Here is a 20353-nt window from a genome sequence, read left to right on the forward strand (position 1 = left end):
CGTAGATGTATGTGGTTACTGAACCGTGATTCCAACTTTCATGTGTCTTTTTACTATTTCACATGTTTCTTATATTTGTTACAACAAATTTAACAACAAACTTAAGTGTTGTTTGGTTTGGGGATTCGTACCCTAATTCGAATTATGATTCGTGGTTCGCTATAGTGTTTTCTCTCACAAAAAATACACGTAAATAAAAAATGATTATAATTCATGAACTAAACGTCTCATGTAAAAAGACTTAACCGGTACCTTCATACCGGATAAAAGTTTATCCAATCAAGTCATTTAAAAATGTGCACCAAACAAAGTATTAAAATTTAATCCTATCTAATGCTCCTTAATTTTGCGCACCAAACAGACTCAGTCCTTTATATTTATTTATCTATGGTCTTTGTTTATGGCCTTATCCTATGGGTTTATTTCCATTGACAATATAGGATTTTTTTTTTTTTTTTTTTTGTATGGCCTTATCTTATGGGTTTTTTCGACATGAGTTGATCAAATATTTCCATCAATGATATGGGATTTTGTTAAAAGAAAACAAACAAAAAAAATATCTGTGTGCTTAATTTTTGGTGTATCTTTTTTGGTAATCTTCAGTTCACGGAGCCCATCGCATAATATTTCACTTAAGCGTTTCATTGAAATTTGCTTGTATGTCAATATCGTGTTTCATATAGTAAGAGGTTCCACACATATGGATATCAGCTTGTATTGCCTTTTTATACTTTGAAATAAACCTTTCTATTTCTTTGAGTCTTTCTATGGTAGGTGCTTATCAATCGTGCACGTTAATTACTATTGGATATGGTGTGTTGCAGAGTAAAAAGCTGAACTTTAAATTTAGACCCTAAATGAAGTCCGCAACCTATAAAGAAGGGCATTAAATAGTCAATGACAACTCAGTCTTAAGAGCCACGTCACAAGAGGTCGACTGTTAAAAAGACGTACATGTTATTAGTAAGAGGTCGACTGTTTTGAGAAGCCATAAAGAATAAGTATGAGGTCGACCGTACCTGCAATCGTAAGCGACGAGGTTTCTGAAAGCGTTTACGAAGTCGAGACCACACAAGAAGATAAGATCCGTGAGATTTACTATTTGTAATTCAAATATATTAAATTTAAATAGGAAAACCGTCATGATTCATTTTAATCTTTATTTTTTTAGAAAACTATCCCAAAAAATAAAAGAAATAACCCAAATTCAAATAATGAATGTTTATAGGAGGCGACTTAAGCTATAAATAAGGGATTATGAGTCAGAAAATCTCAAGTCTCACCTTGAGCAATTAGTGCGTGTATTCTCCTTAAAGTTAGTGAATTTTCTCTCCTCCTCACAGTAAACATAACTTTCGAATTAAGGGTGAACCACTATAATTTTTGTGTGATCTTGTTGTTTAATTGTTTTTTAATTATATTTTAGATCATTTAATTCGTGTTAACTATTAAAAAATTCGTTATTATTCTGTTTACGAATTTTCGGTAAAAATCATATTAAAATAAAAAATTATGCAAAACAAAAGTTTTTCTTGATATGGATCTATTGACTGAAGTAAAAACTTACTAGTTACTCATTTTGTGGGTCCTATCATATAAATCTCATTTTTTAATAATATAATGCAAGAATAGAAGACGAACAAAATTGTAAATTTGATTTGTTTAGCTGCAAATTTGTAAGGTTGGGTTGAAATTTTTCGTGGTGGAGCCTATGGTATGTAGAAAAAGAATGTATAACGAGTCTTGATTTTTTTAGTAATAGACTTTACAAAATATAATAACAAGAAAAACGAGGCATTCTTTTTGCTAATCCAAAAGTTTGTATTTGTATTAATTTATGGGAGTTTCTTTGATAGTCTTTGAAAAAATAGATTATCGGCAATCTTTTATTTTTCAACCGTTAAATATGTATCAAAATTTATCTATTTTGCATATTTTTTTAATCTTTTGTGATTTTAAATCGATCTAACGGTCAGAAACTGAAACTACCAGTAAACCGATATACCGAAAGAAGTCCCTTACTTTAAATAAAAACAAAAAAGGGAAGAAGAAAAATTTATGCCCATGTTTCAAACCTAAGATTCAATTCAAATAATATCTAAATTGTAACAAATTATACCTTTATGATTACAAAGTTGTTTTTTGTTTTTTCTCTCGTCAACTCAAGCTTATAAATATTATAACTTTTTCATATCAACTTCGATTGAGATAATTTATATTTTTATGTGTTCAAAATGAAGATAAAAACAAATTCTCACCTATATTACACATTATAACAAGATTTGATAAAATTTGTTGTAAAATTCTAATAATAGTATTCAGCATTCAATTTAAATACAATTTAAATTTATTCTCAATTTGAATTATAATTTATTTGTATATCTAAAACCCGTTCAAATCAGCAGACTTTTCAGTTCAATCATTTCAATCCGTGAAAAAAAAAGAAGCAAAAGTTAATAAAAAAGGAGAGAAAAGAAAAAAGTCCAAAGAAAATTAATAAACTAATAATAAAACAGACCCTATTTGCCATGCCGAAACTGTAACGCCTCGTAAACAAATAAAATTTTTTCTACCTTCTTTTTCTTCTTAAGAAAAAATATATATTATATTGGGAAGTTTCTTCTTCTTCTTCTTCTTCTTTTTTTATTTTATTTTTTAAAAAACTCTTTACATAATGAATTTTCCTTAGAAAATGGTTCCACAGTGGATTTATCAAATTCATGTTACGTTTTTTTATTCATAAAAAAAGAAATATTTTCATTAAAACAGGAATAAGAAAAATTTTTGGCCCAATTTATTTCACCGATTCGAGTTTTACTATAATAAAAAGCTCTCAGAAATAGTCACATCTAACTTTTTTACTACAGTAAAAAACTCTCATATAAAATCACATCTCAACTCGAATTAAAAACTCAAATCAGCGAAGCAAACGAGCAATTTATTTACTTTCCACGCAAAGAAAAATTCTAATTTATTCATAAACAAAAGGCCAAAAATATAGTGCTTGTTTGTAACCATTTTTTAAAACAATTTTTATGTATTTCGAGAAGTAAAAAATGAAAATTAAACGATATTTGTTTAGTAAATATTTTGAAAACGAAAACAAAAACAGTGAAAATAATTTTTGTGAAGAAATTAAAAAACAGTTGAAAGTTATTTTTACTTTTTTGTTTTCATTTTTAGCACTTATCAATAATATTATAATATATTAATTAATAAATACGATTTTACTTTTTTATTATACTCAAAGTAATTTCTTAAAAAATCAACTAAACATAATTTTAAAATTAATCCCAATTCCCAAATGATTCTCAAAATAATTTCATTTTCATTTTTTATTAAAAATAAAATCATTTAAAAATTAATTCTAAACGACCCATAAAATATAAAAGAATTTTTCTTAAACGAAAGACAATAGACATTCATAAATACAATTCCCAACCTCATTTGTTGCCTTCCCTATTCTGGTGTCCCGCGATTTCCAGGTCCGGGAATCCGCTTTCCTTCATCGTCTGCTTTTCTTTTCTTCCGAAAGCCAAGCTATCGCCGATCAATTTAATCAATCTGTCTCTGCGATTCTTTCCGTTTCCATTCCTTGGTTTCCAGAATTTCCGAAACGTTTCGCCTTTGACCCCAATCGATCGATTCCTTTCGTCTCTTTCCTGATTCGCATTGTTCTTGCTTCTTTCCCTGGTATGCTCGCGATTTTCGAATAATTGTTTTCTTTTTCATGAATTTCAAATTTTTTTTGTGCGAATTATTTCTCGATATATGGATTTTATTTTTGTTAATTCAATTTCTAGGGTCTTGCATTGTTCTTCAGCTTGTGAATAATCCCTAGATAAGCAAAGGCGTTTCGTAAAATCGCTCTTTTCTGGGGCTTCTCGTCATTCTTGTCGCTTATTTTTCGTTTTTTTTTCGAGATTCGCTTAGGGTTTTATTTTATTCTGTATTCTTTTTTTTAATACAAATTATTGAGTAAGTTCTTAATCTTTTCATCTTTGTTTCGATAATTGTTGATAACTAGAGTAACTTGCCATGAGTGAAGGACTTTTTTTTTTTTTTTTTTTTGCTTCAATGGAGACCAATGGCCATGAACTGTCTTAAATTAGTTAAAGATTGTAACCCCTGTTGCTTTCTGTATGGACAGAGAATGGATCGTAGAGTCATTGAATTGGAAGAAGGATGGGCTTATATGCAGAGAGGGATCACAAAGCTGAAGAGGATTCTAGAAGAATTGCCCGAACCCCCTTTCACTGGAGAGGAATATATGATGCTCTACACGTATCCTTTCTTATGCGTTTTCTGCTTGTATGAATATATATATATATATATATATATATGTATGTATATTATAGTATGTATGTACTCATTGATTTTGAACAAGAATGTTGTTCACCCATGATGATCTTTCTTTAATTCCAAGTTCAGTACCATCTATAACATGTGTACGCAAAAACCCCCTCATGACTATTCTCAGCAGCTTTATGACAAATATCGTGAGGTGTTTGAAGAATATATCACTTCAACGGTGAGGATTGGACAACATCGTTTTTATTTACCCACATGACAAGGAGTGTTGGTTTAACTTGCTTGGAATTTTTTGCCATGGTTGTTGCTGTGATTGCTTTGCTTTGTAGAAGACTCGGTTTTTGGGTGTCATGACTTGTGTTAAATGCAATCCTCCAAAGGAGTGTTGGAAGAACTTGCTTGGAATTTGTAGCCATGTTTGTTGTTGTGATTGCTTTGTTTTGTGTAAGACTCATTTTAGGTGTCATGACTTGTGTTAAATATGAACCTTAAAACATAAATTTACGAGATGCTGCCTTTTCGTTTTCACTTGCTGCGGTTTATTATCATATATTGGCTCTTTGCATATGTTATTGGTTGGTTGTTGTCTGGTCGATTAAAAGTCTCTTAGTTATAAAAAGTTTGTATCTCAATACCTACATTACTTTCCCCTTCCCTCGTATAAATTTTATAAAATTTAACTCACTCATGGAAGCATTTGTTTCCTATTTCGTTTACTTTGTCTAGGTAATGCCTTCCCTTAGGGAGAAGCATGATGAGTTTATGCTGAGAGAACTTGTGAAAAGATGGGCAAATCATAAGGTTATGGTCAGATGGCTTTCGCGTTTCTTCTTTTATCTTGATCGCTATTTTATTGCTAGACGGTCGCTTCCTCCTCTAAATGAAGTTGGACTCACCTGCTTTAGGGACCTGGTTAGTAGTTACTAGTCGTACTTATGGTATTGTATATTTATGTGCATTTATAGGCTATCAAATTACCAAATTACCACTTTGTAAGTATTTAGTTATGTAATCTCAGGTTTATCGGGAGGTCAATGCAAAGGCCAGAGATGCTGTCATTGTTTTGGTATGTTTGCTATTGGAATCTTACTTGGATCTATATCTTATCCACCAAGTATTTAATGACTGGTTATTGTATATCAGATCGATAAAGAACGCGAGGGAGAGCAGATTGACAGAGCACTGTTGAAGAATGTTATTGATATATTTGTTGAAATTGGTATGGGACAAATGGATTCTTATGTAGAGGACTTTGAGGCACTGATGCTTGAAGATACTGGTGCATATTATTCTCGCAAAGCATCAAACTGGATTTTGGAGGATTCTTGTCCTGATTACATGTTGAAGGCAATATGTTTTTATTTATTTAACTTCTAAGTTATGCTTTTGCATTTCGTATATATATTTTTTTAATTTCTTTGGCTAAGGTTGGATGACGATAATATCTCTATTATGGTTTTTAGGCTGAGGAATGCTTGAAAAGAGAGAGGGATAGAGTTTCTCATTACCTACACTCAAGCAGTGAGCAGAAGTTAGTGGAGGTTAGTTACATATTACCCATGTTTTGTTGTGAGGAGGCTGGTAGATGCTCTCAATTTATGTTAGAAATTACGAGTAAGAAGTTATTCTGGATGCCCATCATACCCTAGAGAAAGTTGGTTAGTGAATTGGTAACATGATTAATAACAATACTACCCAAACTTTATATATGGATGCTTTTTCGTCTCGTTAAAAGATAGAATTTGTAGGTTTAGCCATAACAAGTTTTCACTTGAGATACTTGCATATTTTGTTGCAGTTTACTTTCATACTTTCATTGTCTTCAAGAGACATAAATTTCATGTTCTTTGTTACTGCATTTTTCTAATAGAAAGTGCAACATGAGTTATTGGTGGTCTATGCAACGCAATTGCTTGAGAAGGAACATTCTGGATGTCGTGCTTTGCTTCGAGATGATAAGGTACTTCAATTTTTTTTAAAAGAGGTCTTGTCATGGTTCTATCACATAACATGCTTATGATGCTATGCTACTTGTTAATGTCATTTTAGGTGGAAGATCTTTCTAGGATGTATAGACTTTACCATAAAATACCACGAGGCCTTGATCCTGTCGCCAATGTATTCAAACAGGTCAGCTGCGTTGTTACTTAGAATATGTTTTCGACCTTAAGGAGCCTCTTTGAGCTGCTCCTTTGTCCAATTAGGTAGTCATACTTATGATGACTTCTTTTTTTTTTTTGGCAGCACATTACCGGTGAAGGCACAGTATTAGTCCAACAGGCTGAAGATGCTTGCACTAACCAGGTATGGTATCTCGACCTATAACTATACGTTCTGCTGTGCTTGTAGTTGTGTTTTTCACTCTTAGAAACTTTTTATGCCTGACTTTTCCTTTTGTGATTTCGCATAGTTGTATTGCAATTTGCATCATATATACTATACGCTACAATGTTATAGTTGATGCTTGCCTTTTCATTTTACATCTTGGATTTTACGTGGACACTTCCGCTGAACAAAAATTTTGTTGATATTGATTAATACATGGCATCAGAGTTCTTGTAGCTTATCAGGAGAGTGAAATTGTATATGAGATGATGAGTTGTTTTCCATTTGAATTTATTAAGATTTGTTTATGATGGAGTTTTGTGCTCTTGTTTTTGAAGTTTTATGAAAATATTTATCAAACTAAGTTTTATGTAGTGTAGTGGTGTAGTAGCAATGTGACATAAGTTTTTTCTCTTCGTTTCTTGGTGGACTATTTTGTACTACAATTTCGAGATATTTCTGTTTGTTTATGTATTGTGCTGGCTAGCTTAGCAAAGGCTGTAAGCAAAAGCTTTTCTTTTTTTAATATTTGATTCATAAATTTGATCGTGCTGATAACTGTAGACAACATGCTTTTGTAGGCAAATGGGGCTGGCACACAGGAACAGGTAAAGATTTTATGCTTATGTGGTTGTTCATTAAGGTGTGGACTCTGGTTGAATGGTTTGTAGATTGACTTGAATTTGTGATTTTCAGGTCCTTGTCAGAAAAATAATTGAGCTGCATGACAAGTACATGACATATGTGAATGACTGTTTTCAAAACCATACTTTGTTTCACAAGGTTAGCATTAGAACTATTAACACTTATTTTTGCCCTCGTAAATTTCCATCATCTTCTTGTACAAATCATACTTCTTTTGTTGTCAAATAGGCTCTCAAAGAGGCTTTTGAGGTATTCTGCAATAAAACTGTTGCTGGCACTTCAAGTGCTGAACTACTTGCTGCGTTTTGTGATAATATTCTCAAGAAGGGTGGGAGTGAGAAATTGAGTGATGAGGCCATAGAAGAAACTCTTGAGAAGGTATCCTGATTTTATTATAGTACTTGTGTCATATTTTTCTTATGTTTTAGATTAACAATAAGTTTTTCTTATCGAATTCTCAGGTAGTTAAACTACTTGCATATATTAGTGACAAAGACCTTTTCGCAGAATTCTACAGGTAATTTATAATTAGGTATCTATATGTTTTTCTTTTCTTTTTCACTCTTTACAATGATTATGGAGTAATTTTTGTATTTTTGTTTTGTTTTTGTTTTTTTGTTTTTATGTTTTTTTTTTGGATTCCAACAATTATTTGACATATGTAGGAAAAAGCTTGCTCGCCGGCTCCTTTTTGATAGGAGTGCTAGTGAGGAACACGAAAGATGTATTTTAACAAAGCTTAAACAACAATGTGGTGGTCAGTTTACCTCGAAAATGGAGGGAATGGTACGCCTACCCTGGTTTTCGTGGCCTATATTTCTTATTCTTTTGTATGTTTGTGGCGTAAGTTGAGAGTAATATTATTTCCATTTTTTTTGTAGGTCACCGATTTGACATTAGCACGGGACAATCAGAACAATTTTGAGGAATATCTTCGTAATAACACACATGTAACTCCTGGGATTGATCTGACCGTGACTGTTCTTACTACGGGATTCTGGCCAAGTTACAAGTCTTTTGACCTAAACCTTCCTGCAGAGATGGTAGCAGTTTCTTTTCTAGTACTAGTTGGAATGTTTGTGCGGCTCTTACCTTATGAAAAATAAGAGCCTTCCCCAGCTTGTATTGTTGGATGTTTATTTATTTATTTATTTTTCAGGTGAAATGTGTTGAAGTCTTCAAGGAATTCTATGCATTGAAAACGAAACATAGAAAGCTTACATGGATTTACTCTTTGGGTACTTGCAATATAAGTGGCAAATTTGAGGCTAAAACCATTGAACTGGTTGTATCAACCTATCAGGTACAGTAATTTATTTTTACATTGTCTTATGGAGGTTGAGAGCATATTGTTGAACTCTTCTAATCCGGGGTGATGAAAAATTCCAGGCTGCTGCCCTTCTGCTGTTCAATACTGCTGATAGATTAAGCTATTCTGAGATAATGACGCAGTTAAATGTAACCCATGATGACTTGGTTAGATTACTCCACTCCCTGTCATGTGCAAAGTATAAGATTCTCAATAAGGAGCCAAATACCAAGTCTATCTCGCAAAATGATGTTTTTGAGTTCAACTCGAAGTTCACTGACAGAATGAGGAGGATTAAGGTATTAGATGTTTCTAAAGTACCTTTTTTTTTTCTTCTTTTTTCTTTTTTTCAATAGCTATATTGCTTTTCTTCTTTTCCTCGTGTTTTTGTTTATTGAAGAAAGATGTTAACTATATGAAATTGTTCATCCTAAGATTCCCCTCCCGCCAGTGGATGAAAGGAAGAAGGTAATTGAAGATGTTGACAAAGACAGGCGATACGCCATTGATGCTGCAATAGTGCGAATCATGAAGAGTCGGAAGGTTTTGGGTCATCAGCAGTTGGTTTTGGAGTGTGTTGAGCAGTTAGGCCGTATGTTTAAGGTATTTGCATATTCTCTCTTTTGCCATTCAACTTAAAAGTGTGTAAATCCATGGGTAGATGTGCTCAGAATTTTGTTTCCATTTCACATTCTTTTATGAATGTGTTGGTCTTTAAACCGACATGTGGTAGTTTTGGTATTAGAAAAGAGAGGCCAAATATTATTGATCTAAGGGATAATAATTTAACAAGTATGACAAAGTCTAGAGTTTTTATAGAAGTTGAGATAATTTTATTTTTTATTTTATTTTGCATTCGATTGCTTATTTTATTCTCTATGTGGAATATTCAGCCTGATATCAAAGCAATCAAGAAGCGGATTGAAGATCTCCTCACTCGAGACTACCTTGAGAGAGACAAGGATAATGCAAACACGTTTAGATACTTGGCATGATCCAACAAATGGACGTCTGGAGTTCGGGATTGGCTTTGCAGATTCCTCTGAGCAATAGATTTGCTGTAAATGTTTGTGCAGCTTGGTTTACTATTCCTAGGATTTTGAAACAGAAGTAAATTTTAGTGCAATTCAACTGAAACCCATTTTTGTGCACTCGAATCTCATCTCCAATTCTCAGAGAAATTTATAGGAATGCTTATTCTCTATTTGCCTTGAGTTTATAGGCGCCTAATGATGCTTTTTGCTATTATCTTGTTTTCGAGTACATGGAGTAAATTTACTCCTCTCTCGTTGTCTTTGGGTGCAACAAATTCGAATATTACTGTTATTCCTTCAAGCAATTCGAACATCTTCCATGTTTACCAAAGATACTGCAAGTATAAGGGGAAAAAGGAGTAGCTAACCAAGTTGGAACAGGGAAAAAATGCTTATGGCTGGCAAAATGAGGAGCTTTGTGCTATTCCCCTAGCAGATGAATTCAAGGCTCCATTTCATAATGCCCAATTGGGAAATTATGTGGTTCCTTTTTAAGGTTGTTAATAACTTTTGGACCCAAGTTCTACATTTATCAATTTAGCTAAAAAAAAAAATCTACATTTATCAAATCTATTTGAATGCTGTTTTTCTAAAACATCTTATTAAGTGAAATTTTATTTACACCCTAAATTTTTATTAAGGCACCCCAATATATTTAAATTTTAAAATTATTTTCTTTTTAATATCTAAATTGTTGAGAATAGTGTCCTAGAAGCATGAGATGTAATATGATATTTATTATTTAATTAATAAAAGAGTTTATTCATCATTTTATGTGCATATATTTATGAATATTTTATGAATATCAAATAAAAATTTCGTGAATGTTTATGTAACCTTAAACATGGTATATAAGTGTTATATACGAGAGGATAGTGTTTAAGGATAATAATAAAAAACATTGTTCATGATGAATTTAATTAAAATTCAGAATCTTTAATTAAAACATTATTAATACATGTCATTCCCATTTAGAATGGAACGGTGTTATCCACACTGTTAATATGGCGAGATATTGAATGAGTATTTCGCATAATAAGATTACGTGGAACAAGGACACAAATACAATATGAATTTTTAATAATTTCCGTTAAGCATTGAAATTCTAATTGAGTCTACCGATGGTCATATATAGGATGATCTTAATCCTGAGTTTTTAACAAACTCCTATTTATGGATTTATGTCTTTTGATTTACTCGGTACGGATTCCGAGACCCTGAATCCTATTCCTTGTATTTTGGAGACATAATGAAATAGGTAGCTGGGAATGTTATTATACGAGATGGAATCCATTCCTTCTTAAGAAAGAAGCAGATAAATAATTCTCTTGAGTGTTGATTCGGTACTTGGATTAGTAAGAGCGCTCTAGTTCATGAATGTGTTTTATGAACCACTATCCATTAGAGAATCAAAGAATTAATTAATTAATTAAAGTGTTTAATTAATTATTAATTTTATTGGAGCTCGGGATTATAGGTCCATTAGTCCTCGCGTCGTCCTAGTAATTCTACCAGACACAGAGGGTAAAATGGGAAATTTTAGAATTAAGGAATTCTATAAATTAAATACTCGAAAATAATTAATTGAGAATTAATTATTATTTGAATAATGTGATTATTTAAATTTGAATTTGAATACATCTAGATTTATCCATTTAAACTTATTTGATAAGTTGTTCAATTTAGAATTCACATTAATTTAAGTTCGACTTAAATTTGAATTTGAATCTGAATCAAAATTGGACTACAGGATAAAGGATGATTTTTCTCTTCCTTCCCTATCTGAATTGGCGCCACACACAGGGTTAGGAAACCCTAATATGGCTGGCCACCTTAGAGATAAGGGGAAGGGATTTTTGTTCTGAAATTCAAAATTAGAGATAAGGATTTGATCCTGTTTTGAAGTTTGACTTCTACTCTTTAAATATGAGAATGATAGAAAATTGTGGAGACAATTTTTGAAACAATTATTCAGCCCTAAAAGTTGGTGGCCGAATTTCTTAATAGCAAAAGAGATAGAAAATATTTTTCCCCAAAAAAAAATTCCACATCGTGCATGCGTTGGTGTTTGTGAAAATTTGAGTGTTTAAGAAACCTGTTTTGTCTCACGTGTGCCCACACACACGTCTACGTAGAATTAAGGAATTGACGTGGAAGACTTGGTATTATAAACACAAAGATTAGAGCAAGGACTGTTCGTGGTCAAAGAATTCAAGTTATCATCCGAGTCAGCTTTCAGGTATTTTTTCCGGATTGAATTCTTAATGTAAATTAATGCGATTAATTTATTCGTGCATAAATTAATATAATCTATAGAGTATCTCAAAAGTTTTATGAAAATTTTTGTTATACACGATCCGCCTTTCCCCACGCTTCCGCACCCGAATTCGATTCGGGAACCAACATAAATATCATATGATTATACAATTACCCTTATACACACCCCTAAACTATTTTATTGAAAAGGTTTTACTTTCCTTTTCTTTTCGGCTAAGTTTTCATTTGAATGACTTTTTCTTTTTTGCTAATAAATAGATCTCAATTCCAATTACTAAGAAAATTCTCATCAATTCACAGCAATAGCGTAGAAAATTGAGTGCGATAGGAGTAGAACATATATTGACGTTCATTTGAATAACTTTTTCTTTTGACATTCGTATAAACTTCTCACTTGGATTTGATTCTCAATTAAATTATAGAAGAAATTAAGTTTATCAATCGAATGACCATCATAAACGTATGAAAACCAGTTGATACAACCAAACGCCAGGAAAACCATCTCACTTTCTCGGTAACTAAACACATCATGCATTTCTTGAAATTCTCATTTCAAAAGAACCATTTTGAAGGAATAAATATAGAAAATCTGATTTCAAGTCAGAATCAAATTGAGCAAAAAAGAATAATGATAATAATTCAAATGGAAATTTGGCCAAGAAAAGGAAAATAAAATCTTTCAAGAAAATGGTTTTAGCATGGGGTGTACACAAGGATAATTGTGGAATTAGAAGATACTTTGATATTAAAAAGAAAATTAAAATTTGAATATAAATAAAATTTCCCTTTATATAATTAACGACAAAAATTAAGGGTAATGACACTAAATGAACAACCATCTTATTAGAGATGTCAATTAGGTCAGGCTGTCCATCAGCACGATGGCACAACACGCAAAATTTTAGGCTGGGCACGACATGACACGAGATTTTTAAAGATCGTACTAAGCATAATACGAGGTGGTGGGCTATGCTGGGCTCATAGTTTTAAGCACGTGGGTCTAGCACGACACGACACAACATGATGATAAGCACAAGCACGACAAGCACATGGCACGGCCCATCGAGTGCGATGGGCCGACACGACGAATATAATTTTTTCTTTTTCTTTTTAAATATTTTTATGTTATTGTTACAATTTACATATTTTTAAATAATTTAAAAAATTATATATCTGCATAAACAAATTAAATTTAATTCATTTTTTACCCTAAAAATCAAATTATTTGCATTAATTTTCATCATTTTAACGATGGCAACAATAACAAAATTATTATATTTCATTAATAATATCATATCTTGATAAAATATACCCTTGATGTATTAATAAATTAATATACCATTCCTTACTAAATTATAGTCGTTGGTAATGGTTATGTTTATTGCAAATTACAATGGTTATGTTTATTGCTTTTGCTTTTTTTTTTTCCTTTAGTAATAGCATATGGAATTATATTTTTATTTGAATTATTTTTTATTTGAAACTGTTAAAAAAAGAATTTTAGATGATTTAATGGGTCAATAGATCAGTTTAAAGATTTATTGTGCCAAGTACGATAAAGGCACGAGCATTGCACGGGCATGAGCACATGTGGGCTTGGGCCATGGGTCGAGCACGACACGAAGTACGTATGGGCCTAACCGATCATGGATTAGACCGACACGACACGGTATGGTTGACATCTCTACATTTCATTCGAGAAAGAGAGATGGAAGAAAGAGAGAAACGGGAGGTGTGAGGAGTAAGTAATACGATTATTTTTTTTAATTTAATTTAATTTTTTATATTAAGTTCTCCTGCCCATCATATCCTTTTGTTCCCAACCGTATCCAACGGCTCACAATAACTTGATTGATGGTTGTAAGCCGTTGGATACGGTTGGCAACAAAAGGATATGATGGGCAAGGAAACTCAATAAAAAAAAAATTAATCCTATTGCTTACTCCTCATGCCTCCCATTTCTCTCACTATCTTTTCTCTGCTCCTCCGTCGTTCTCTCTCTCTTTCATCTCTCTTATTAGGGCACCTCAATATGTTCAAATTTTAATTTTTGAAAAAATTTCATTTTAATACTCTGTGTTATATCGAAATATGAGTTTAATATCTTGTGTTTTTAAAAATTTTATAGGGTATCACGGTGTTTTAAAAAATATTTTTCCCTCAAGTTGTTTTTTACGATTTGAAATGACATTTTTACTCTTCTCATTAATTAATAAAAAATAATAAATTTTTAAAGATTAATATACTATAAAAAAGAGTAAACTAAAAAAACAAACGGTTCTTTTGCTTTCTATATTTTATTATGTTTTTAACATATTTTTAATATGTTTGAGAAAAAATTCTCGACAAATTAAGTACAAGAGTAAAAATATCATTTCACATCCCAAAAAACAATTTCAGGGTACTAAAAAAGATTTTCTAAAACATCGAGATACCTGCATGAAATTTTCTAAAACATAAATATTAAACTCATATTTCGATACAATACATGGTACTAAAATAAAATTTTTCATTAAAGGCATATAAAATATGAATATAAAATCTTAAAGACAAAATGAAAAAGATAAAGTATGAGGGCAAGAAGCTCAAAGAAAGTAATAAAAAAAAAAACTAAAAATAAAGAATTAAAAAAATTTTCGAGTACTGGACGACCGCAGGAGACCCGCCAACAGGCCGGGGATCGAAGGCAGCTAATATCTTGTAAATTGTCAGTATACCTTTAAGGTATTTTAGTAATCTATATATATTGGGCCTTTGATTGGGTTTAGTCTAAAGGGGTAGAAATAAAAGGGCAAATGTTTGGGGGTTAATAATAATTAGGTGATCCATTTTGAGGGATAATTGTAAAAATCTCTTCTTGTTAAAGGGAAAAGGAGACAAATAACTTTTAGATTGTATGTGTTTTGATTTTTACCCCTTACTATTGATTAATGCATTTTTAATCAAATATTATATTAGTCAAAAGGATATTAATTATAAGTAAGGGGTAAAATTATAATCACTGTTTAATATGTAGACTTTACTAATATGATATATTATTACTTAAATGTGTCAAACAATGAAAGCAGATGGTATAAAAAATAATTAACTTATATGGTACAAAATTACGTATGGTATACATTTAAGAAAATTACATATGGTATAAAATAATTAACTTATATACCTAAAAAAATTACATATACTATAAAATAATTAACTTATATACCTAAAAAAAATAGGGTGCATTAGTGTTGTAACAAAATGAGGGTGCAAATATAATCCATGGGGCTAGTACAACACATTTCATAACAAAATGGAAGTTGACTTTCTTGAATCCTTTTTCAATTGTAGCTCTTGTGTTCATAAATTTCACTGCATTTAAGAAAGTGAGAGATTTCGTAATGCACTCTGTATTAATTATTGGCAAAAATTTGATCACAAAATCAGCGCCACGCAGTATATTGACCATACATGGATTTTAAATTCAAGTTATGAAATATTGATCAATCTTTCATCATGCGTGAAAGAAGAGAAGACAGAAGAAAGACATAAAAACATGAAGACTGAATCAAACATTTTTGCTCTATAAGAAGTTATAAAAGTCTTTGTTTACTTTTTTCAACGTGATTATATGTTTGTGCTGAAATTTATTAATCAGCTTGGTGAGATGATATACTCTATACGTACAGCTTCATATCTAAACAACTATAAACAAGCAATTATTATCACCAACATTGCTTTAACACTCTCAAGCCTAAGCTTACCACATTTTCCATATATATATATATGTATGTATATATCTATATATATAGCTCTCGAGACTCAAGTCATTGTTGGATGAAAGAAAGTTGATGCTCTAAAGCTCATAAGTCATGCCCACCTTAAGCAATCGCTTGTGAGGAATATCAAACACCTTATCAGTCTGCCTCAAATTCTTCTTCAAGAAATTGTAAGCATAATCGATCATGATCCTCTTAGCTATCCCAGATCCTTTAGATGCCACCACTTCGTTCTCACCTATCAAGTGCACAACCCCAGCTCTCCAAGCCCTATCAAGTGCCTCAATCTCTCTATCCAACATCTCATGTCGCTTCTCTTCTTCGACCCGCTTCGAATTCGCATTCTCGACAACATTCACCTCATCATGAGTGGTCACCCCGTTTTTCATTTCCCCAACATCATTCTCAGCATCAACAGGCTCTCCATTAGTAATACTACGTGTCGGGTCAATGTGGAATAGCCAAAAGTCATCCTTGATAAAATCCTTCAACTTCTCAACCAACATCTTCTCAAACGGTTCGCTCTCGTTGCGAACGTCGGTGTAACCATACCTCGCAACGCAACGAAAGACATGAAGGTCATTAGGCTCCACTCGGCGGAAGAGGAACCGCTCCTCTGGCGGGACCTTGCTTATGGGCAAGGATTTGATGGAGACGAAGACGAGTACCGAGTGCAAAGCAGGAACATTGGCCGCGTAATGCTTGAAGATGGGGGGAATTCCCTGAACAAGCTCGGAGTAGAACATCGCGAGGCCCGGTAACCGGCAGAAGTTTCCGTCGTTGGTAATCTCCTTGACTCTCTCCGGGGATATTTTGTGCTCGAGCTCGTAAAAGTACTTGCGGCGGTAGACGTCGTTCCAAACGAACATCACGGCCATTAGCAGGCCGGCGAAGGCAAGAGGAAGGTATCCTCCTTGGTCGAACTTGTAGAGAACTGAGCTCAGATAAAGAAGCTCCACTGAGCCAATGATAACAACGTAGGTGATTACCAGAAGTATGTTGGTCTTCCATATCATTACCATTATTAGTACTAGAAACGACGACGTAAGCGTCATCACAAACACCACTGCTATACCTGTGTAAATTAACGAGAGTGAATTAGTTACAAGTTATACTATACACCATATATGAAAAAGAAGCATGCAATATGTGCTATAACTCACTGCCTAATAAGTTAAGTTTTAATCAAATGAAAAAATTCACTTTATATCAACTTGCACAGTTCAACGTAAATACTAAATAACACCAGCCATATATCACTACTAATTTTTAACTCATCAAATACTAGTGTTTTTTTAGAGTATTTATATAATAATTTGTGTGCTTCATATAAACATGTAAATTAAAAGAGAAAAAAAAAAACTTAGGACACCATAGGTGTTAAATACCACAATTAATAGGTGTGTTTTGTTTGTGGGGCTCATATTGTGAGATCCACTTTCTACTATTATGTGATGTTCAACGGCACTAGTATTTTTTAACATTGTTCATTTTAAATATATAAATATTTAGTTAAAGATAGTGTACTTTTATATACTTTGCAGTAAATGAGTCTCATCACGAGCTAAAGACATACTATACAAGAAAATGAAAACAAAGTAGTATCATTATTTATTACCATAGGCGTTTCCAATTTTGGTGGTGCTTCTGAATCCCAAAGTGACTGCAACACAAGCTAGCATAAGAAGGTAGTTGGCTTCAGGAACATAAACCTGTCCCTCATACTTGGTCGAAGTGTGAACGATCTTAACACGAGGGAAACACCCCAATGAGAGTGATTGTTGGATTATAGAAAAGGTCCCGGAAATCATGGCTTTACTAGCTATGATCGCCGCCGCTACGGCCACCACAAACATTGGCCAATACAAATGGTGTGGAATAGACTTGTAGAAAGTATCACCAACGAGTTCTTTGTTTTTGCGAAGAAAAGAGGCTTGTCCTGTGTATGCCATTATGAGAGCTGGGTATGTTACAGAGCACATGCTTATTTGAATAGACCTAACAGTGAAGTGTCCCACGTCTGCAAATAGAGCTTCAGTTCCTGCGTTTCCAATATAAGTTTAAGAGCGCGTTTACTAATTCGTAATTGATAGTAATGAGAAAGGAAAAGAAAAATGGAAATAGAAAGAAAAGAAATAGAAGAAAAAAAAAACAAGCATTCAAGTAGAGCAACAAGTTTGAGTCGGACCAAACGGACCGGTCGAGAACCCATCATTGTTAAACAGGGTACATACTTTAAGCTCAAAACTATTTTCAGGCAGACCTGAAGTGTTTTTATTGTATTTAAAGTTTTTAATATAAAAGTCTAGGCCAGCCCAACCCAAACAAAATAACCGATTAGCCTGAATATCGTCTTTAGGCTGGTGGGCTCGGATCAGGCAGTCTAAATTTTTAACTCTACATTCAAGTTAACTATGTAATTTTTGACATATCAAGTAGAGCTAAAAGTTCAGACCGCCTGGCCCAGGCCTGACAGTCTGAATGAGAATTTTGGGCCAAGCCACTACAACACATAGAAAATTAGACAACGCCTATTTAACGACGTTTTTTAGAAAATCGTCGTCTAATGGGCTAAAAAAATGAATATGAACACAAAAAATCTTTACGCGCGCACTAGATAACGGTTAAAAATCGTCGTCTAATGTCAAAAAATTTTTTTAAAAAAGGCGGACTTTTTTCCGTTCATTTTTTTCAAAAAAATTTTAATGCTTTGATATCTCATCTATAACTTCAAGCATTCTCTTACAAACTCGAAGTTTGTTATCTCAAATCACTCCATCTCTCCAAAACTCTCTCTCTCTTCCTCACACCCTGACTCTCTCTCTAACTCTCCTCTCAACACTTCAATTTTTTTTCCTCTCAAATCTCATCTCTTCTACAGTCCTCACTCTCATTACTATACGTACTCCTCACTCCCTCAACTTAGCTGCTGCCTCCAAGAGCCTCACAATCATGCTCATACGTCACCGGCCGTCATGACCTCACCTCCATATCCGCCACTACACCATGACCATCGAAATCGATACTTTGTTAATCGTTTAAAATTTCTTTTCTTTGAGATTATTTTTTTTTAAAATTTAGAGTTTTCTTTAAATAAATGTTAGATTTCGTAGGGACTTTTGGTTTTGAAATATTTGTGTTATATATATATATATTGATTATATATGAGAAGGTGAATTTGTAACATGTTGTTTTGAATTTTTTCATGTATGTTGTTCAATGACTTGTGACACATTCCAAGAAATAATTTTTTTGTACAAAGAATTAGTTCTCGGCATAAATATATATATTTTAATTTTTTAATACTTTTAACGACAGTTTTTCAAAAAAATCGTCGTCTAATGTGCCTTTTTAAATTCTTGTGATGTTTCACGCGCATATTAGACGACAGTTAAAAACCGTCGTCGTATCTCTTAGACATTTAACGACTCTAGATACAACGACAGTTTTTAAACCGTCGTTGTATCATTTGACGACAGTTTTTAACTGTCGTCTTATCTCCTATTTGTTCTAGTGGGCCGGGCCAGGCCAGGCCTAAAAGGAGGAGAGTCTGCCCTAAAGACCGATAGGTCTAGCCAGTTTGAAATGTACAACGTATTTTTAAGAAAAAAATACAATTTTGAATAAGGTTTTGGATTCAAGACCTAAATCCCACTTCGAACATTTAAGCGGGCTGAGCCAACAGTGTCTTGGCCCAACTTAGCCCGTTTAGTCCGACCTAAACTTACAGTTCTAATATCAAACATCAAAATTAAATTCTTAATTTTATAAGTAAATACATTAATGGAAAAAAAGAGATAATTATGCAATTCTGTTTTTCTATTATAAGTGAATGGTTTGAAGTGGCAACTGAATGTAATGTCATTTAGAAAAGAAGGAATTTGGAGTTAACCTGTTATGGCTAGAACAATGCCACCAAGGGAAATCCAAGCGTCTTTTTTGTTCCTCTGAAAATAATCTACTATGTACTTTGGATTTATGGCTTTGACGACTGTGCGATCAAACTTGATGAAGTTGCGGACTCCGATGCCAGCAATAAGTGCAAACCACACGCAAATTATTGGAGCAAAAGTGTATCCTACTTTATCAGTTCCAAATCTCTGGACCATAAATAAGATTACCAAGATAGCTACTGATATCCAAACAATTGTATCTGTACCACAAAGAAAACTATTATTATAAATGACTTATACATCAATATCAATATATATTCTAATTCGTCTTAAAAAAAAGTTAAATTTGAGTCTCCTGGCTACTTATGATAAACACAGTAATGCCAGCCTAAAGCAAAAAACCCATAATTAGTAAAATTGTTGATGAGAAATGCAGGCTTCCAAGCATATTCTGGTAATAAATCTATTTAAATACACTTTGAAATGTAGAGTTCAAATCTGCATCCCAAAATTAATACATACGTGTGTATATATATATATATATACACACACACACACACAAATACTCAAAGACCACATTATATTATTGGTCGGCTGCAGCCATTTATATGTATACGTAGGATTATTTGTGCTTACTTTTTCTCCATTGTCAATTGAGCATTCAATCATATACTTGGTGATATACTGGTAATCTTTGCTGGAATCCAATTCATGACAACACGTTTCCAATGTCATATACGTATTAGTAGCTTCTATTTACTCCAAAACGTTTGGGGGTTCAGTTTTTGTCTTCTAAAAAAA

General features: G+C 32.7%; 2 protein-coding genes across 3 annotated transcripts in view; one reads left to right on the top strand and one right to left on the bottom strand.

Annotated features, from left to right (window-relative positions):
- The first annotated feature begins 3432 nt into the window (after positions 1–3432).
- Positions 3433–9794, top strand: LOC21392413 (cullin-1). The gene is made up of 20 exons (XM_024161955.1): positions 3433–3693; positions 4151–4284; positions 4432–4531; positions 5038–5223; positions 5330–5377; positions 5455–5658; positions 5775–5852; positions 6182–6271; positions 6361–6441; positions 6556–6615; positions 7218–7244; positions 7333–7419; positions 7510–7659; positions 7743–7798; positions 7947–8067; positions 8163–8324; positions 8441–8584; positions 8671–8889; positions 9026–9193; positions 9484–9794. The coding sequence occupies exons 2-20, from the start codon at positions 4154–4156 to the stop codon at positions 9583–9585; spliced, it is 2214 nt and encodes a 737-aa protein (XP_024017723.1). The 5' UTR covers positions 3433–3693; positions 4151–4153; the 3' UTR covers positions 9586–9794.
- Positions 9795–15220: 5426 nt separating this feature from the next.
- The window catches only part of LOC21392414 (potassium transporter 5), a 10006-nt gene continuing 4873 nt past the window's right edge, over positions 15221–20353 (bottom strand). The window contains exons 5-8 of one of the 2 annotated variants that reach the window (XM_024161942.1): positions 19552–19812; positions 17278–17700; positions 15761–16734; positions 15221–15252 (exon numbers count right to left, since the gene is read on the bottom strand). In XM_024161942.1, coding sequence (XP_024017710.1) covers positions 15250–15252; positions 15761–16734; positions 17278–17700; positions 19552–19812 — 1661 coding nt within the window. In that variant the 3' untranslated portion in view covers positions 15221–15249. Of the gene's footprint in view, positions 15253–15466; positions 16735–17277; positions 17701–19551; positions 19813–20353 lie in introns of those variants that run through there. The other variant, XM_024161941.1, reaches the window with a different exon arrangement.

This window comes from Morus notabilis, unplaced genomic scaffold (genome assembly GCF_000414095.1).
Source record: "Morus notabilis unplaced genomic scaffold, ASM41409v2 Scaffold650, whole genome shotgun sequence".
Lineage (NCBI taxonomy): Eukaryota > Viridiplantae > Streptophyta > Magnoliopsida > Rosales > Moraceae > Morus > Morus notabilis.

Coding starts and splice junctions, on each gene's coding strand:
- LOC21392413 (XM_024161955.1), top strand. CDS start 4,154: ATGGATCGTAGAGTCATTGAATTGGAAGAAGGATGGGCTTATATGCAG. Junction 5,853..6,181: donor GTGAGCAGAAGTTAGTGGAG/GTTAGTTACATA, acceptor TTTTTCTAATAG/AAAGTGCAACATGAGTTATT. Junction 6,616..7,217: donor AAGATGCTTGCACTAACCAG/GTATGGTATCTC, acceptor ATGCTTTTGTAG/GCAAATGGGGCTGGCACACA.